The sequence below is a fragment of the Colobus angolensis genome, unplaced genomic scaffold (assembly GCF_000951035.1).
Source record: "Colobus angolensis palliatus isolate OR3802 unplaced genomic scaffold, Cang.pa_1.0 Scaffold2, whole genome shotgun sequence".
NCBI classification, from domain to species: Eukaryota; Metazoa; Chordata; class Mammalia; order Primates; family Cercopithecidae; genus Colobus; species Colobus angolensis.
The window spans coordinates 19,418,639-19,434,880 of NW_012115154.1; the positions used below are offsets into that span (position 1 = coordinate 19,418,639).

At 54.0% G+C, this 16,242-nt stretch overlaps 1 protein-coding gene across 2 annotated transcripts; it reads right to left on the reverse strand.

Moving 5' to 3' along the window:
- Positions 1-994: 994 nt before the first annotated feature.
- Positions 995-11,799, reverse strand: CRYGN (crystallin, gamma N). Of its 2 annotated transcripts, XM_011941515.1 has the most exons (4): positions 10,910-11,183; positions 9,032-9,280; positions 7,212-7,357; positions 995-1,205 (listed from the first exon to the last, which is right to left on the reverse strand). In XM_011941515.1, exons 1-4 carry the CDS (start codon positions 10,928-10,930, stop codon positions 1,073-1,075), a joined length of 549 nt encoding a protein of 182 aa, XP_011796905.1. In that variant the 5' UTR covers positions 10,931-11,183; the 3' UTR covers positions 995-1,072. The 2 variants fall into 2 exon arrangements, with proteins under 2 accessions (XP_011796905.1, XP_011796904.1); XM_011941514.1 differs by lacking the exons at positions 995-1,205; positions 10,910-11,183 and adding an exon at positions 11,357-11,799 and having other exon boundaries at positions 7,278-7,357; positions 8,878-9,280.
- Between the last annotated feature and the right edge of the window lie 4,443 nt (positions 11,800-16,242).

Sequence of the window (16,242 nt, forward strand, 5' to 3'; positions counted from 1 at the left end):
CAGTTAATGAGGTGCTGCTACGCCTTGGTGCTGGGGAGGAGAGGAAGAGTTCAGGGGAAGCCTCTGGAACTCATGGGAAGGACTGCTAGGCCTGGTTTTTCCCGTGACTCCCAAGGACCTGGACTGAACCGGTGGGGCCTGCGGTTCTCATTTCATTCCCCAGGCATTAATTGCCTATGAGGGGACGGAATGACTACCACTGCTGTATGTCTGAGGACACTGAGACACACAGCAGTGGCTTCTCCAATGTCATATCCTAGTGAGTGATGGAGCGGGAATCAGGTTGGAGTTTGGAGCCAAGTTACCCTCTCTCCTGTGACGCCACTCGCCTGCCTGCTTCCCCACCCCGTCACCTGCTGGGTCACCTACCACGAACCAGCCCTCATATGGCACCTGCTCACAGGTCACGCCTTTGGCTTTTACAAGGGTATACAGTTGGCACAACAGACATGATTGCACTCATTTCACAGAACAGGGTCTGAGGCCTGGAGAGGCTTTGGGTTTGCACCAAATTCATGACAAAAATATATCTAAATATGCGAATGTGTGGTGCAGTATAGAGGAGTGGTTAGGAACAAAAAGGATCAATCAGCCAGCCAGACCTGGTTTTAGTCCTGACTGCTGTGTGACCCTGGGCAAGTTGCTTAACCCGTCTGTGTCTAGCTCTCCTCGTCTGTACAGTAGTCATCATCTTGGCATTATTGTATATGATAAGTAAAATTACACAGATTCCAGCTACTACAGAGCCTGGCATGAAGTCAGTGCTCCACAAATATCCATCAACATCATCACCATCATCAGCCGTGGGCTAACAGGTGCGAGATTGTGGAGGCCTGAGGGCAGCAGGGTGCCAAGGCCCAAGGAGGCTGTGGAGGGTTGGACGGCTGTTTCAGAAAAGACAGGGCCCTTGCCATGGGTGGCGAGGGCCTCCCGCTGGCAGATATGCCACACAGAAGGCTCCACCTCCCTAACAAACTGGCAGAGAAATGAAAACTGAGGGCATGATTTTAAGCAAACACTCTCCCGGCTCAGAAACAGTGCAGGTGCATTGCCATGTCGATCGGTTCCAGGCTCAGAGCTTTGCAGTCAGGAAAGGTGGCTGGGTTGTTGCTGGTTTTGTGGTGGCCTCTTCCAGTCCTTGATCTGATTGAAGAAAGCTGCTTACCTGGAAGTCCTCAGCTCCGAATCTTCTAGGGCTCCATGCTCTGTGGTTTGCAGGTGAAAGGAGGAGGGGCCAGGGCATTAGGGGTACAGAGCAGGCCCTTTGTGGACCCGTCTACCACATGGCAGCAGGGAGCCCCTTCCCCTTTCCTGGGCGGAGTGGACGGTTGCCTAGTGGTTTCATATCTTCATTTGGCCTCAGCTGTCATAGGACAGCCTAAGGGGCTCCCACAGCAGTCACAGCCCCTCCGTCTTTGCCACCCAGCTCTTGGTGGGGCATGGTCTTGGGTGAATTGGGTGACTCATCGTGACTCTTCTTCCATTGCTCTCTCAGTGAGGGATGGGGAGGGGTTGGAGGACACCCAGGAACGGGACAGCCATCCCCTGGCCCACCACACTCAGGCCACCACACTCTGTGGCAGAATCAGCCCCTGAGATTTTGTTTTTCCTTTGGGAACCCTGTGTTCCCTCCCTGAGCTCCCTGCCATACATCCATCACCCTCCAGGCCTGTCGGCGTGTCTCAGTTCAATTCAGATAGTAACCCAGGGCTCACGGCCTTTCCCTGGGAGTCCTGAGCCGGGCGATGAGCCTAGAGGGGCTGATCCCCAGTCCAAACCCCTCCGCCTACTCAGAAAACCGGAGCAAGATGTGTGGTGAGGAGGACCCAGGAACTGAGAGGCCAGTCGGGAGCCAGCTGGTGGGGGGCCTCTGGGATCTCTGTGGGGGATTAGAGGTCCAGGCACCTGACCAGAACGCTGTGGGCGCATAGGTGATCCAACCCATGCACCTGGCCCCCCACTGATCCCTCATCCAGCCAGGCCTCGGTCCAGGCACAGGCCGTGTGAACATCTTTGGGGTCTCCATGTCCAGGAGCCCCGTGCTCAGGGACCTCGGGTCCAGAGCCCCTGCGTTCTCCTCAGAAGCCCAGAGCACTCCATCTGTTGCCTCCTTCTGGTGTGGGCTATGGTTTCCTCACAGGCAGCCTCCATTCAGGACTCTCCTGGGGGGCTGCTGGCAGCAGGGAGTTACCTGGGCCACCCCCAGGGACCAGAGTTCCCCCTCCAGGGTCCTTTCCTCTCTCCCCCGTGAGTTGGAAGCGTAGGCGTGGGTGGGGAGGCAGTGGGGGGATACTTTTGGGGACGTGGACCCTCTTATGCTCAGGAATCCCACTGCCTGGGCTGAGTATCTCCTTCCAGGACAGGCTTCTCCCTCCCTTTTGTCCCCCAGGGGTGGGATGTTCCCTCGAGATTCAAGCCCACCCCAACAGGAGGACCCAGTGTTCTGGAGAGGGCCCAGGCCTGGAGGAATTCTGCAGGCGGGCGCTTGGTGCTGCACGAGGTGAAGACCCGAGCCAAGGCCGCCGGTTCTGGGTCTGCCGGCCCCACTGCTCCAGGGACTACAGCTGCAGCAGACACGCCCCATTTCCCTTTCTCCCCGAAAGCCCCTCCATTCCCACAGAGCCCACCTGTTCAAGCTAAACCCCCACCCCGACACTCACCCCCACTAATTTTTTTCTCTTTCGCAAGAGAGAGGTCTGCCCTGGGTGCAAACCATCCTTCCAGAGTGGTCGCCCTTAGAAACTCCGAGGCCAAGATTAGCCATGAGGACAAAACCCGGAGATCAGACACAGAGACCCTGGGTCAGGCCTTTGGCCACGCAGCCTGGCAACCTCGCCTTGCTGAGTCACAGAGAGGCAGAGCCCCCAGCGAGCCTGGGGAGTCCTGCACCAGCCTGGGTTCCGGCCCTTCCCTCTCCCCATCGCTTCTCATCACCTCTCCCCACCACTCTCCCCTCCCTGGCCCAGGGGGTCCCTGGGAGTCCGGGAAAGCGCCCTGGATCATCCGGCTCCTCCCAGGGCTGGGACATCTATTGCCAAGAGAGCACTCAGAAGCCGCCCGTTGGCTTTGAGGACTTTTATTGCCCAAGGTCCCGAGGTCTGGGTGGGACTGCCAGGGGCTGCCCCTGTCCCCAGAGCTGTGCCTGGCCATCCTGGTGGGAGGGCTCGGCTAGAAGAAGTTGGCCACTCTGCGGAGCGACTGCACCCGCGCGCTGTGGGCCTCCCAGTCAGAGAAGCTGCGGAAGTCGCCCCTCTCCACTACGTACATGCGGCCGCGGTAGTTGGGCTCCTCGTACAGGACCCACCTGGAGGCCAGGGGAGCGGGGATCAGGGGCCGCCAGGAAGCCCTCCTGGACTCCGGACAGAAGAGCTTACACAGCCTGGCCACCCAGCAACCCCTCCTGGCTGCGTGGCCCCTTCACTCCGGGCTACACGAAGGCACCCACGGTGCCCACCTTGGCTTTTATTTCCTTCCCCAGTGCCGTGTGGGGTCTGTGCAGGGGTGTGACACGTGTGGGGACAGGCCTAGTAACGTCCACATTTTAAAACTGACCAGTCCTGGCCGGGTGTGGTGGCTCATGCCTGTAATCCCAGAACTTTGGGAGGCCGAGGCAGGCAGATCTCTTGTGGTCAGGAGTTCGAGAGCAGCCTGGCCAATGTGGTGAAACCCTGTCTCTACTAAAAATACAAAAATTAGCCGGGCGAGGTGGTGCATGCCTGTAATCCCAGCTACTCAGGAGACTGAGGCAAGAGAATTGCTTGAACCAGGGAGGCGGAGGTTGCAGTGAGCCGAGATCGCACCACTGCATTTCAACCGTCCTTGGCAAGGATGCAGTCCCGCCATCACTGCACGCCCCACGCAATCCTGTTCCCTGATAAGGACCACCTTGCACAGACAGTGCCCCCAGCACCTGACGGGGGGCCTGGCACAGAGGGCACCATTCATTCAGTGAATGCCAGTGGGTTCCCACATGTGTGCCCAACACCGTGTCAGGTACCAGAGGTGCCATGGTCACACGACATGGTTTCTGCCCCCTCCTGCCCTCATGGGGCCTCCCCTGCAGAGGAAATGGGCTGTGTGGATACAGTTGCAGAGAGGAGCCTGCAGGGCGCAGAGGAGGGTCAGGGACTCCCAAGTGGGGCCCCTTCCTCTCCTCCTCCCCTTCTGCACACCACCGGGGTGGCCACCAACAATCCAGAGAGCAGAAACAGTCAGGACAAGTCTTTATGGAGCCTGGAGGACCTGGGGCTGGTGGGGGCAGGAGAGAACTCAGCCCTTCATCACCCAGGAAGCTGTGGGCCCGGCCCAGAAAAGCAGGAAGGTGCGGTGGGGAGGGAATGGGGGACCAGGGGGAAGGGACTGGAGGTCCAAGGTAGTGGCCTCTGCCTGGGAAGGGGCATGTGATACAAGAAAAACGGCTCAGGACAGCTCGGAGCAGGGGCTGGCCCGACCCCGTCCTTCCCTCACCATCTCTGAGACGAGTGAGGCTTGTCACACCTGGTGCCTGGCACAGTCTGCTGCCTCGAGGGTTGGCGCCAGGAAGGAAGAGAGAGAGGCAGAGGGTGTGAGCCAGCCTGGAGCACCTGCTGGGGGACTCTTGGCAGGCCTGGTCCAGCCTGGACCCCACCCTCATGGCCCCCGCATCCATGCTCCTCCACACCTAGAGCTTTCTGACCCCATACCTATGCCATAGCTGGGGCCTCAGAGGCACCTCAGGGAGTCAGCTGGTCCTTTCCTACCCTGTGATGGGCAAGAAATACCCTAAGCCATGTCCTGGGCCACATGAGGGTGCTCACATGGACACCCCCAGAAGGAAGGGGCAGGGAACCACCCATCCTCCCGTCCCCTGTCCTGGCTGTGGCTACTGGGAGGAGCCTGTCCTGCCCACATCAGCACCGTGCCCTTCCCCAGGTGGGGGTGGTTGGGGGCAGAATGCCAGCACATTCTCCTCCGAAAGCCCACCAGGACATGGATCTGAGGGGACGGGTCATGCCTGGGCTGATGTGGGACCCAGAGGGAAGGAGTCTTGGCAGTGGGTGGTGGTGGAGGGGCCCTGCCTCGCCCACTCCCCAGACCCCAGGAAAGGCCTCCTAGCAGCGTCCCCTCCGGATCCAGGGGACCCGGAGGCATTAACTCCTTGACAAGGGCTTACATTTGTGTAAGAGTTAGAGTCTTAGGTGGCCAAGGCTGAGCACCTGGGTCCCCCACCTGGGGGACTGACGGCTGGCTCCTCGCAGGGACGGTGGGGATTGAAGGAGACGGACCATGTGCCCCTCAGTCAGAGAAATGTTCATCTCCACCTTCTCCACCTTCCTTCTCAACAAGCCCCTGAGTGCTGGCGGTGGGCCGGGGGGGGATTGTGTCTCGGGCCTCAGGACATCCTCCATGCAAAGGTGTGACTTGGGCCTTACAAGACACAATTTAGCCAGCAAGTTTTCCAGGGCAAATTCTTGTTTTGGAATGCCACCCCCGGGCTCCAGGTGCCACCAATTTAGGGCAAAATGCAATTTTGTAAAATGGAATCCTGGAGCTAGCTAGAGTGACAGAAACAGCAGATTTCTGCCACTATCAGGCCACCAGGGAAAGGTGGAATGTACACAGTCCCTCCCTATCCCTGGGAACTGGTTCCAGGACTTCCCTTGGATATCAAAATCCAAGGATGCTCAAGTTCCTGATATAACATGGCATTGTATTTGCATATAACCCATGCGTATCCTCCCATATATAGTAAGTCCTCGCTTAACCCCATCAGTAGGTATTTGGGAACCATGGCTTTCAGTATGCAATATATAACAAAGCCATTTCTCCCCTCATCAATCTTATAATGAATCCACATTGAACAAGACAACATATTCAAGGACCTGCCATACATCGTTTCACTTAAAGTCACAGTCTCCAAGAACCTATCCCCAATGTTAAGTGAGGACTTACTGGACTTGAAATCATCTCTAGATTACTTATGATACCTAATCCAACGTAAATGCTATGTAAATAGCTGTATGGTATCTTTCAGGGAATAATGTACATATTCAGCATAGACACAATTGTGGGGGGATATTTTCACTGTGAGGTTGGAGCCCACGGACATGGGGTGCCACCTGTGCCCAGCTCTGCCTTGGCTCAGTCTCTGTCTCCCTGCAGTCCCTCTGCCCTCTGCATCCTCTCCAAAGCTCCCTGGCCTTGAACCTCTGGAGTATAGAAGGCAAATTGCTCTTCAATTGCTTTGATAGGAGCCAGAACCATGCACAGCCAGCTGGAACCTGTGCGAGGGGCTCTTGGCCTGAGGGGAGGGGACTGAGGCCTGAGAAAGCGGCCAGCTCTGGAACAGGGACAGACACAGGCTTGGCTGTAGTCTCAGCTGTGCCACTCCCGTGGGACGGCTGGGCAGTCAGCCTTCTGAGTCTCAGCTTGCCCTTTGTAGAACGGGGGCAATACTATCTACCTGACATAGAGGTGTGGGCTGGACAATGAAAATAGATGGCCAGCTTGAAGGTGCTCAGAGGGTAGTTGCAAAAGGGGAGTATGCGGGAGGGCAGGAGGGGGCACGAAGGCTGACCTTGGTTGACCAGGAGGAAACCCAAGTGTAGGGCAGACAAACCCGTCTGGGCCTGGGCAAAATCCCCCCAGCTACTCTCTGTCCAGAAGTGAGCCACCCTGAAGTCCATCTTCCCCCAGAAGCCAGGGTGGTGGGGGTTTGCAGAGAGGCCCGGTTCAGGGGTCAGCTTTGCTGGGCAGGCGCTGGGCACGGTGGACTGGTCCACCCTTCTCAGAGCAGGTGAGTCCACTGTGGCTTTCCAGCCCGTAAGGCCCTAGGGGATCCTTTGGTAAGCAGGTGTGCCCAAGCTCAAGAAAACCAAAGGCGGTCTCTTGCATCAGATCAATCGCAGAGAACTGTGCAGCTTTCGAGGCCCTCTCCTACCTCTGTTCCTGGACCGATGCCCTACAGGGAAGGTCTCAGGATACCTCGGGGGCCCAGGGTCCCTCTCTGAGGCCCTTCTGGGCCATAGGGGAAGCTCCCCGCTGCTTGACTGGGGCAGGTGAGGCAGCTGAGGAAAAGAGAGGGCCTGTGGGGCCAGGGCCACGCTGCCCCCTGCTGCAGGTCTCATTCCCGCCCCACCCACCAGCCCTGCATGGCGGGCAGCCTCCCACGCCTGGTACTGAAGCGCCTAGCTGGGCTTTGGGGTGCGGCCACGTGGCTGGCCTGTACTCACGCTCCGTCCCCGTACACCTTGATGGCGTTGATGCAGTTCTTGGCCCAGCTCCCACTCTGCAGGAAGGGGCAGTCCTCCAGGAACTCCAGGCACTGGCCCGTGAAGTTGCAACCCTCGAAGATTTCCAGGCGGAAATGTTCCCCATGCTCCAAGACCAAGCAAAAAAGAAGGAAAGAAGGAGGCTGCTGTGAATTCCCCTCTCCCAGAAACAGAAGCCCTGGGCAGGAAGGAATCAGGAGGCACCCAGGGCACTGGGCACCCCCACCCCACATACTTCAACCCCGCACCTCTGTTTGTTCTTCCACACGAGATGTGGTTGGAAGAAAGGGTTCTATTACTCTAAAACTGTTTCAAGCCACTGAGCTGGTCTAAGCACCTCTTTCTACAACTAGAAAATCTGAGGTCCAAAAACAGCCAAACTGACCAGAGGCCAGCGGTCAGGCTCAGACCAGGGCTGGGGTCTCGGGGCTCCCTCTGGGTGCTCAGCCTGGGGGACACTTGCCCTGGTCACACCAACACACTCCCGTTTCTGACTTCACTCCGGGGCCGCAGCCCACAGGCAAGCCTTCAAATGATAACGTTTTAAAACTGTAATAGAACCTTTTAGTAAAACAAAAAGCCAAAAATCTAAAACAAACACCAGATCTCGTGTGCTAAAACTCCTGCTGGCCTTGACATCATCGTTCCCTAGGCTCAGCACGTCTCCCTATATGATTCCCGCATTTCCAAAAGACAGAGGAGGGCCAGCCCCTGCCTGGCTCAGAAGCCGGCAGGGCCTGGTCTGCGTCACAGCTGGCCCAAGGATAGCTCTTAGGAGAACAGCAGTTCTCAAGATACCAAGGATATTTTTCATATAAATAGTGTTATGCAGGGTCCAGGGCCAACCATTTAAATTTCTTTTTTGCCAAATGTACCACAGCCTGGAAGAAATACTAAGAAAGCATTCTTACAATTTGAGATGCCAAAGCCCAGCTGGTTTTGCAACTGATACAGAAAAGAGAGGGGGCCCCACACAGAGGCCCCTTCCCTGGCATTCCTCAGACGTCCACCAGAACCACCCGGCCCAGGCATCAGGGGAGGGTCCTCGGCAGATATAAGCCAGGACTCTCTGTGATGAGACATGCATACCCCCAGGCTCAGGAATCCGCCACTTCCCACCTGAAGCTCCCAGAGCTCACAGCAGGTCAGCAAGTACTCATGACCTGGGGGAACGGCCTTGCTTAAATCCCACCCTAGGAGCAGCTGAACAGAAACAGTCCTTTGCCACGGGGGGAGCCATTCCCCTCATCTGCCCTCCCTGCATACACCTCTTGGGTGGCAGCTACCTGTGTAATTCCAAGGGACCTGACCCCCAATTTTCCCCTGACTGGCGGGTGATTCTTCAGCTTCCTCCATCAGCCACTCCAAGACCGCAGCATGGAAGGCTCCAGAATGTGCTACAAGACCACCTGTACCAGTGGCCACACTAGGCCCAAATCAGCCTCCCATTGGCTGAGTGTCCCTTATCTGGCTGGAAATCTAAATTTGGACGATTTCAACAGCATTTTAAATGGAAAATGCAGCTAGATTTTTGGATCCGAAACTTAAAGTGGTTTCCTGATACCTGTGTGAAAATTCAGGGCCACTCCCGCTCGGTTCCCAGCAACTCGGCCCCCCACCTACTCACCTCATGCCAGCAGGTGGCTCTGGGTATAGCTCCCTCAGTCTTACAGACTTTAAAGCTGGGAGGCCCACGCTCCCCGATTCCTTGCCACTGTCTGCCAGGGCTGACCCTTGGTCCCTCCGGCAGGAAGGACCGGTCGGTGGACAGGCCCACTCACCATTCCGACAGGCCGACAGGAGCCCATGTGGTCACTGTGGCTGTTCCAGCGGAAGAAGTCGGGGTAGTCGCCGTGCTCCAAGATGAACTGCTGGCCCCGGAAGTCAGGGTGATCGAAGCAGACCCAGGCTCCGCTCTCCACGCGGATGGAGTTCACTCGGTTCATAAAGCCCCGGTCCTGGAAGTTGTCACAGTCCCCAAAGACCTCCAGCTTCCTCCCCGTGAAGTGCTTGCCCTCATAGAGAGTGATCTAGAAAGGGCAGGTTACAGAGCTGAGGGTCAGGGGCTTCTCTCCTTCAGTGTTGGAGGCTGGCGTCTGGGTCCCAGCACCCTTGACGGAACCCCTACTCCCAGGCCCCCCAAAGCCCAGTCCTGCTGCACACAGTAACACTATTTGCCAATTGGGCAAAAGAATGAACAGCTGGCAGACTGATGCCATACACAGCTCCTGTTCCTTCCTACCCTTAGGAGTCACAGTGGAGCAGACAAATTTCCACAGCGGTTTGGGGACAGGGGTGTCCCCTTTGTCTAGGTGCCCATTTCAAAATCGGCTCTTGTCAATTTCCACTGCATTTTTTAAACTCATTTTTAAATTCTTAAAACATAAAACCGATAATAACATTAAAGGAGGTGTTTTCAAAAGAAGAAACTGCACCCACAACCCTCTCGTGGTAACCCAACATATATTTTGCAGAAAGGTTCCTGGGATTGGGCCTCCTTCATTGGAGAGACTGAATCGGCCGAAGCCGTGTCAGGGCCTGGCTCGGGATTAATGTTCTCAAAAGAGGGCTTATAAGTGCCACCCTGTCTCTCTGTGTTTTGTGGGCCACTCCTTCGGGTAGCAGGCACGTATGAGATCTGGAGCTCCATCACCCTGGTGGGAGTTCAGACATCGTGTCCTATAGCTACGTGATACCCACAGGTTGTCCTTGTCCCGAAACAGAACAAAGGGAAGCAATAACAACCCCCCAAACTCCTTTCCTGCTGTGGAACCTAAAATCCCAGCCATTCCGTAACTCTTTGGGTTTCAAGAACTGTGGCCCTACAACAGTCCTGTCAGAGTGCAGTGATGTTCCCCATCACTATGGTCGTTTGTGCCTCACCAGTGTCTCCAGTTCGCTCAAAAGAATGTGAGAAATGCCCTTCCAGGCCCCTTGGAGTCAGGCGTGGCCACATGCTTTCACCAGAAAGGAGGCAGACACCCTGGTGTTCTGCACCCCAGAGTTAGTGGGGCCTTTGTTATTGAAGCATCACCTGGCCCATGCAGACTGATACAGCAACACAGTCACCCCCAGACACTCTGGAAGGTGGCCCTGGAGACCAGAGGCTTCATGGGAGTGGCTAGGCTAGGGGCACTGGAGAGAGGGAGGGAGAGCCCCGTCTCCCATCCTTCCTGCACCAGGCAGGGCTGGTGGAGGGCCCCTGAGACTTTCGGGGAGGCCTGGGCACCAAAGGGATTCGGGGCTCCCTCAAATCTCAACATTTTTCAGAGAACCAGCCCTGAGTGTCCCTGAGGAAGGAAAAGCCACACAGACCCGCCTGGGGCAAAGAAGCTGCAGCAGTGGGGCCGAGGGCTGTGGGACAAGCCAAGCCCCCCACCCCGAGGAAGCCCCCGGGAGTCTGACCACCCTCCCTGCTCCTGACTGCCAGGCCAGGGGTTGGAACCCCGGAAGGAAGGAGTGGAGATGGAGACCTTCCTATCCACCCAGACTAGAGAGGCCCCAGGCCAGCAGCGAGGCCACCCCATTTTATTAAGAAATTAAACCAGCTTCCCTTGGGTTTGTCATCCAGCAACAGTGTGCTCCCTCCCGAATCCCCTAGCACAGGGGGCGAAGGTGGGGCCCTGCCCGCTTTCCTTGGGGTTGAGGGACTCACTCACCTTCCCCGAGCGCTGCGCCATGGTGCGCCCCGCCCCATCCGCGGGTCCCGGTTTATACCGGGCAGCGCCCTGCTGGCTCAGCGCCGCCCCGGACAAAAGATTTGCTGGGCCGGCCCTGGCGCGTTAGTGCTGTCGGGCGTGCTAAGCCCGAGGGGCCACCAGGCTGCTGAGACCCGCCGCGGCCACCCTGTGCCACCGCGAATGCAGCCCGCCCTGCCTGGGGTCTCCGTGCGCTCTGCGCGTTTAGCTCCCAGGCCTCCTTCCTCCCTGAGCCCTCCCGCCCAGCCCGCGGCTGCCCCGTCCTGCCCTGGAGTGGTGAAGGGAGGAGTGGGGGTGTCTCTCCAGCCCTCCGGCCCTTCTTCCCTGGCGCTGCCCCTCAGCCCTCAGGCCCATCTCCCTCCCTCCCAAGGCCTGTTCCGAACTTCCCAGTCCACGCCCCTTTCTCACCTGGCTGCATGCAGTCTCACCTTGGTGCCAACTTTTCTCCAGGAGGGTGCAACCCAAGCTTCCCGGACAGACAGCGCTTGACCGCCCCTCCCCCGGCTGCTCTGGTCTGAGCTCCCAGGTCCCCTTAGACCTCCTGTTCCTACTCACCCAGCCCCTGATGCACGCCCTCCCCCTTTTCCCAAAATGCCAGGCCAGGTCAGGCCTGCCTCTCCTCCCGCTCTCTTCCTGCCTGCCTCCTTCCCTGGCACTCTCCCTCCCTGGGTCCCTCTTTCCTTGAAGATCCTGCCTAGGGTGCCCAGGTGACCCGCGCTGCCCTGAGCTGGGGACACAGTGCTCTGCCCCTTGCCTCTCTGCTGCACCAACCATAGCACCCTGGACGCCCAGGATCACTGCACAAAGCAGTCCCACTGCGGAGGGAGAGTTCCCCAGAGCCCTGGAGAAAGCACTTGGCCAAAAGCAGAGGCTCAGAGATTGTGGAGTGAGCAGAGCGAACATGGAGCCCACAGGATGTGTAGCCCCAAACGGCTGGGGAGGTGAGCTGGGAACACAGGACCCATGACTCAGATAGCTGGGGTGGTGGGGGACAGGGCTCTGAGATCAAAGGAGAGAGGGGTAGGTGCTCCGGGTAGGTGCTCCAGGGCGGGTTCTGTTGGAGAGAAGGGAGGAGCTTTGGGGAACAGTTTGGGCTGCTCTTCCCTCAAACAGTAGTGTGTATTTTTATGACTATTTCACAAATGAGACACTGAGGCCCAGGAAGAGGAGGTTATGTGATTCTTGGGGCAGAGGGGTGACCGTGCCTCTGCTTTGGGAGGTTTTCAGAAGTAGACAGGGCGTGAACCAGAACCTGCATGTCACCCTTGAACCCGGGGACGGTCTTCCCCAGGGACGCCGCCCAGCAGGCTGCCTCCACTGGCGACCTTACTTGCCAAGCCACACATTCCAATGTTTGTCTCTGGACATGGGCCCTGGTGGGGACATAAAATTAAAAACAAAATCTCCTGCCAACCCAGAAAACTTCTCCATGAAGGTAGAAGAAAAACAAAACAATTTTATTACTGAATAAACTTTAAACTGGAATGTGATCTGCATCACGATCTCTCCCCCTAAGAGATCGCAAAGATGGAGAGAGATCTCACTCTTCTGTAGCCAAGCAGACACAACCCATTGCATTCATGTTTTCAGGATAAAATTGCTGATTTTCTCTATCTCTATGACTGGAGGTGGGTTTTGCAATTTAGAGTCAGGTGACAGCTGAAGTCAGGCTTCTCAGGAAAAGGGGTGGGGGGGAGGTGGGGGCATTTACTGCTTGATGTCAAGACTCAAAGAGATGGTCCTGGCTCCCAGAGGAAACATGACTGAGTTGTTAGACTGGCAACAGGCTTGTTTAGCCATTAAAAAGATTTACACACATTTGAAAATGACAGAGAAGGAAATTCTGCAAGAAAAGGGAGGAAAGGGAAGCCTCATCCCTTATTTTCAACAGGGAAAAGTAAGCCTTAAAAAAAGTTTTATTTTTTAGAGCAGCATTAGGTTCAAGCTGTATTCAGCAAAAGGTACAGGGATTTCCCATATACCCCCTGCCCCTCCATACACACACACACACACACACACACACACACACACACAGCCTCCTCCACTATCAATGCCTCCATCAGAGTGGTCGGTTTGTCACAACCGATGAACCTGTGTTACACACTGGGACACATGATGAGAAGTTGAGAGAATGCCGCATAGGCTTTGTTAGAATAACACATTTGTAAAGTCTCCCCACATAATGTGGTTGATTTCTCACAGCTTACTACTCTTTGTCCCATTCAGTATATAAGTGTTTGACTCTTAATTTTTTCTTTAGGTCTTCATCTCCTTAAAAGGGATCCCATGCCACATAAAACTTGTATTAAATAAGTTTGTATGCTTTTCTCCTGTTAATCTGTCTTATTTCAATTTATTTCTCAGGCCCAGCCAGGGCCCTAAGAGAATGGAGGTAGAACTTTGCTGCCCCTACAGTGTAATGTCATGGTTCCACCATTAGAGCACCATCTAGAGTATTCTCACTACCTTAAAAGTCCCCTGGGCGGGCTGGGCTCGGTGGCTCACACCTGTAACCCCAGCACTTTGGGAGGCCGAGGCAGGTGGATCACCTAAGGTCAGGAGTTTGAGACCAGTCTGGTCAACGTGGCGAAACCCTGTCTCTACTAAAAGTACAAAACTAGCCAGGCGTGGTGGCAGGCACCTGTAATCCTAGCTACTCGGGAGGCTGAGTCTGTGAGAATTGCTTGAACCTGGAAGGTGGAGGCTGTATTGAGCCAAGATTGCACCACTGCACTCCAGCCTGGACGACAGAGTTAAACTCCATCTCAAAAAAAAAAAAGTCCCCTGTGCTCCATCTGTTTATTCCTCTCTCCCCCTTAACTCCTGGCAACCACTGATCTTTTTAGTATCTTCACAGTTTTGCCTTTTCCAGGATGTCATGTATTTGGAATCTTACAGTATGTAGCTACTATGGTTTGAATGGGTCCCCCAAAACACATGTGTTGGAAACTTAATCCCCAATGCAACAATGTTGAAAGATGGGGTCTCATGGGAAGTGTTTAGGTCATCAGGGCTTCACCCTCATTAATGGATTAATGCTGACTATAAAGGGCTACAAGGTCTATCTCTTGCTCTCCCTCTCACCCTCTCTTTGCCCTTCTCCCACAGGATGATGCAGCAGGAAGACCCTTGAAAAATGCCAGCACCATGATATTAGACTTCTCAGCCTCCAGAACTGTGAGCCAATACATTTGTGTTCATTGTAAATTACCCAGTCTGTGGTATTCTGTTATAGCAGCATGAAACGGACTAAGACGGTAAGTAGCTTTTTCAGATTGGTTTCTTTCACTTAGCAATATGCATTTAAAATTCCCTCATATCTTTTTCTGGCCTAGTCACTCATTTCTTTTTACTGCTGAATCACGTTCCATTGTCTGGAAGTACCACAGTTTAGCTATCTATTCATCAATGGAAGGACATTTTGGTTGCTTGCAAGTTTTGGCAATTATGAGGAAAGCTTCTATAAACATCCATGTGTAGATTTTTGTGTGCTCCTTTCACTATACACTAAAGAGTGGGATTGCTGGATCATACGTTAAGGGTATGTTTTGTTTTGCAACATACTGAAAATAAATAAAAGCCAGGTGCAGAGGCTTGTAATCCCAGCTACTCAGGAGGCTAAGGCAGGACGATTACTTGAGGTCGGGAGTTCAAGACAAGCTTGGACAACATGGCAAGACCCTGTCTCTAAAAAATTCAAAATCAAATCAAATAAAAAGAAACTGTCAAACAGTCTTTCAAAGTGACTGTTTCATTTTTCATTCCCACCAGCAATGAATGAGAGTTCCTGTTTCTCCACATCCTCGTCAGCATTTGGTGGTATCAAATTTTGGATTTTAGCCATTCAAATAGGTGTGTAGTGCTGTCTTATTGTTTTAAGAGCTTTTTTTTTTTTTTTTTTGAGATGGAATCTTGCTCTGCCCTTCAGGCAGGAGTGCAGTGATGCAATTTTGGCTCACTGCAATCCCTGCCTCCCAGGTTCAAGCAATTCTCCTGCCTCAGCCTCCCCAGTAGCTGGGACTACAGGTATGTGCCACCACGCCCAGCTAATTTTTTTTTTTTTGGAGATAGAGTCTTGTTCTGTTGCCCAGGCTGGAGTGAAGTGGCATGATCTCAACTCACTGCAACCTCCACCTCCCGGGTTCAAGCAATTCTCCTACCTCACCCTCCCAAGTAGCTGGGACTACAAGCACATGCTGCCATGCCCAGCTAATTTTTTCTATTTTAGTAGAGATGGGATTTCACTGTGTTGCTCAAGCTGGTCTTGAACTCCTGAGCTCAGGCAATCTGTCTGCCTTGGCCTCCCAAAGTGCTAGGATTACAGGCTTGAGCCACCGCGCCTGGCCAGTTTTTGTATTTTTAGTAGAGACAGGGCTTCACCACATTGGCCAGGCTGGTCTTGAACACCTGACCTCAAGTGATCTGCCTATCTTGGCCTCCCAAATTGCTGGGATTACAGGCGTGAGCCATCACGCCCGGCTAAACTTCATATTTGTAATTTGTGTTTGCCCTCATCACAGCAGAGCTGGAGCACACGGACAACTCAAAAAGGTGATGAGAACAGAAACCAAAATGGAAGCAGGTATTTGAGGTGTTTTCTGATAAATATATATGAAAAAATGCCTAGCTAAAAGCCCCACTCAAATTGTTAAAAATGGGTAGATGAATAAGATTTTTGCAAATTTCACATCCATTCCCTATTTCTAATGCAATATCTCAGTTCTCCCCTGGGATTGTATTATAATTCGGTTACCAGAGGAGGAGTCTGCTAAGATTCATATTACCTATTTGTGCCCAGGTAGAACCTCTGCCCAAAATAGCTGCAAAATATGCAAACCTCAACATCACAGTCATTTCTTAGAGTCAGTTTTTTGAGTCATCTTTGGTAGAGCACTGTTAAAATGTACCTTGGGATAGATGAGATCTTGAGTCACTATACAGCTGCTAGTTGGGGACAAAATTCTAGGGGAATGGACTGAGAATAAATATGGTGATAGTACAGAAGACACAGAGCTAAGAATGCTGTCATGGCTTAAAAAAATAAAATCTCAATAACATGTAGCCTTAGAACTGCCAGTAGCTGCTCAGCATTGGAGAGTTTTACAGCGTGGAGACTAACAGTTTTAATAATAAATCATCCGTTTGCCAGCCTCCCTTCTCTGCCTCTTGTCTCTCCCGTTTTTGGGTAATTTAGAGCACAGAGAAGAATAGGAAATAATATAAGGAATAATAACACCACCATACAAAGTTTGTCAAATCTTAGCACTTTGCCATGTTTATGTCGGATCAATGTT

What these genes read in the sequence shown, in the direction of transcription:
- CRYGN (XM_011941514.1), bottom strand. Translation starts at nt 11,722, where the DNA reads ATGGTTGGTGCAGCAGAGAGGCAAGGGGCAGAGCACTGTGTCCCCAGC. An exon ending in GTGAGACTGCATGCAGCCAG is followed by an intron (nt 9,281 to 11,356) that starts GTGAGAAAGGGG and finishes TGCCCTTTCTAG; the next exon opens with ATCACTCTCTATGAGGGCAA.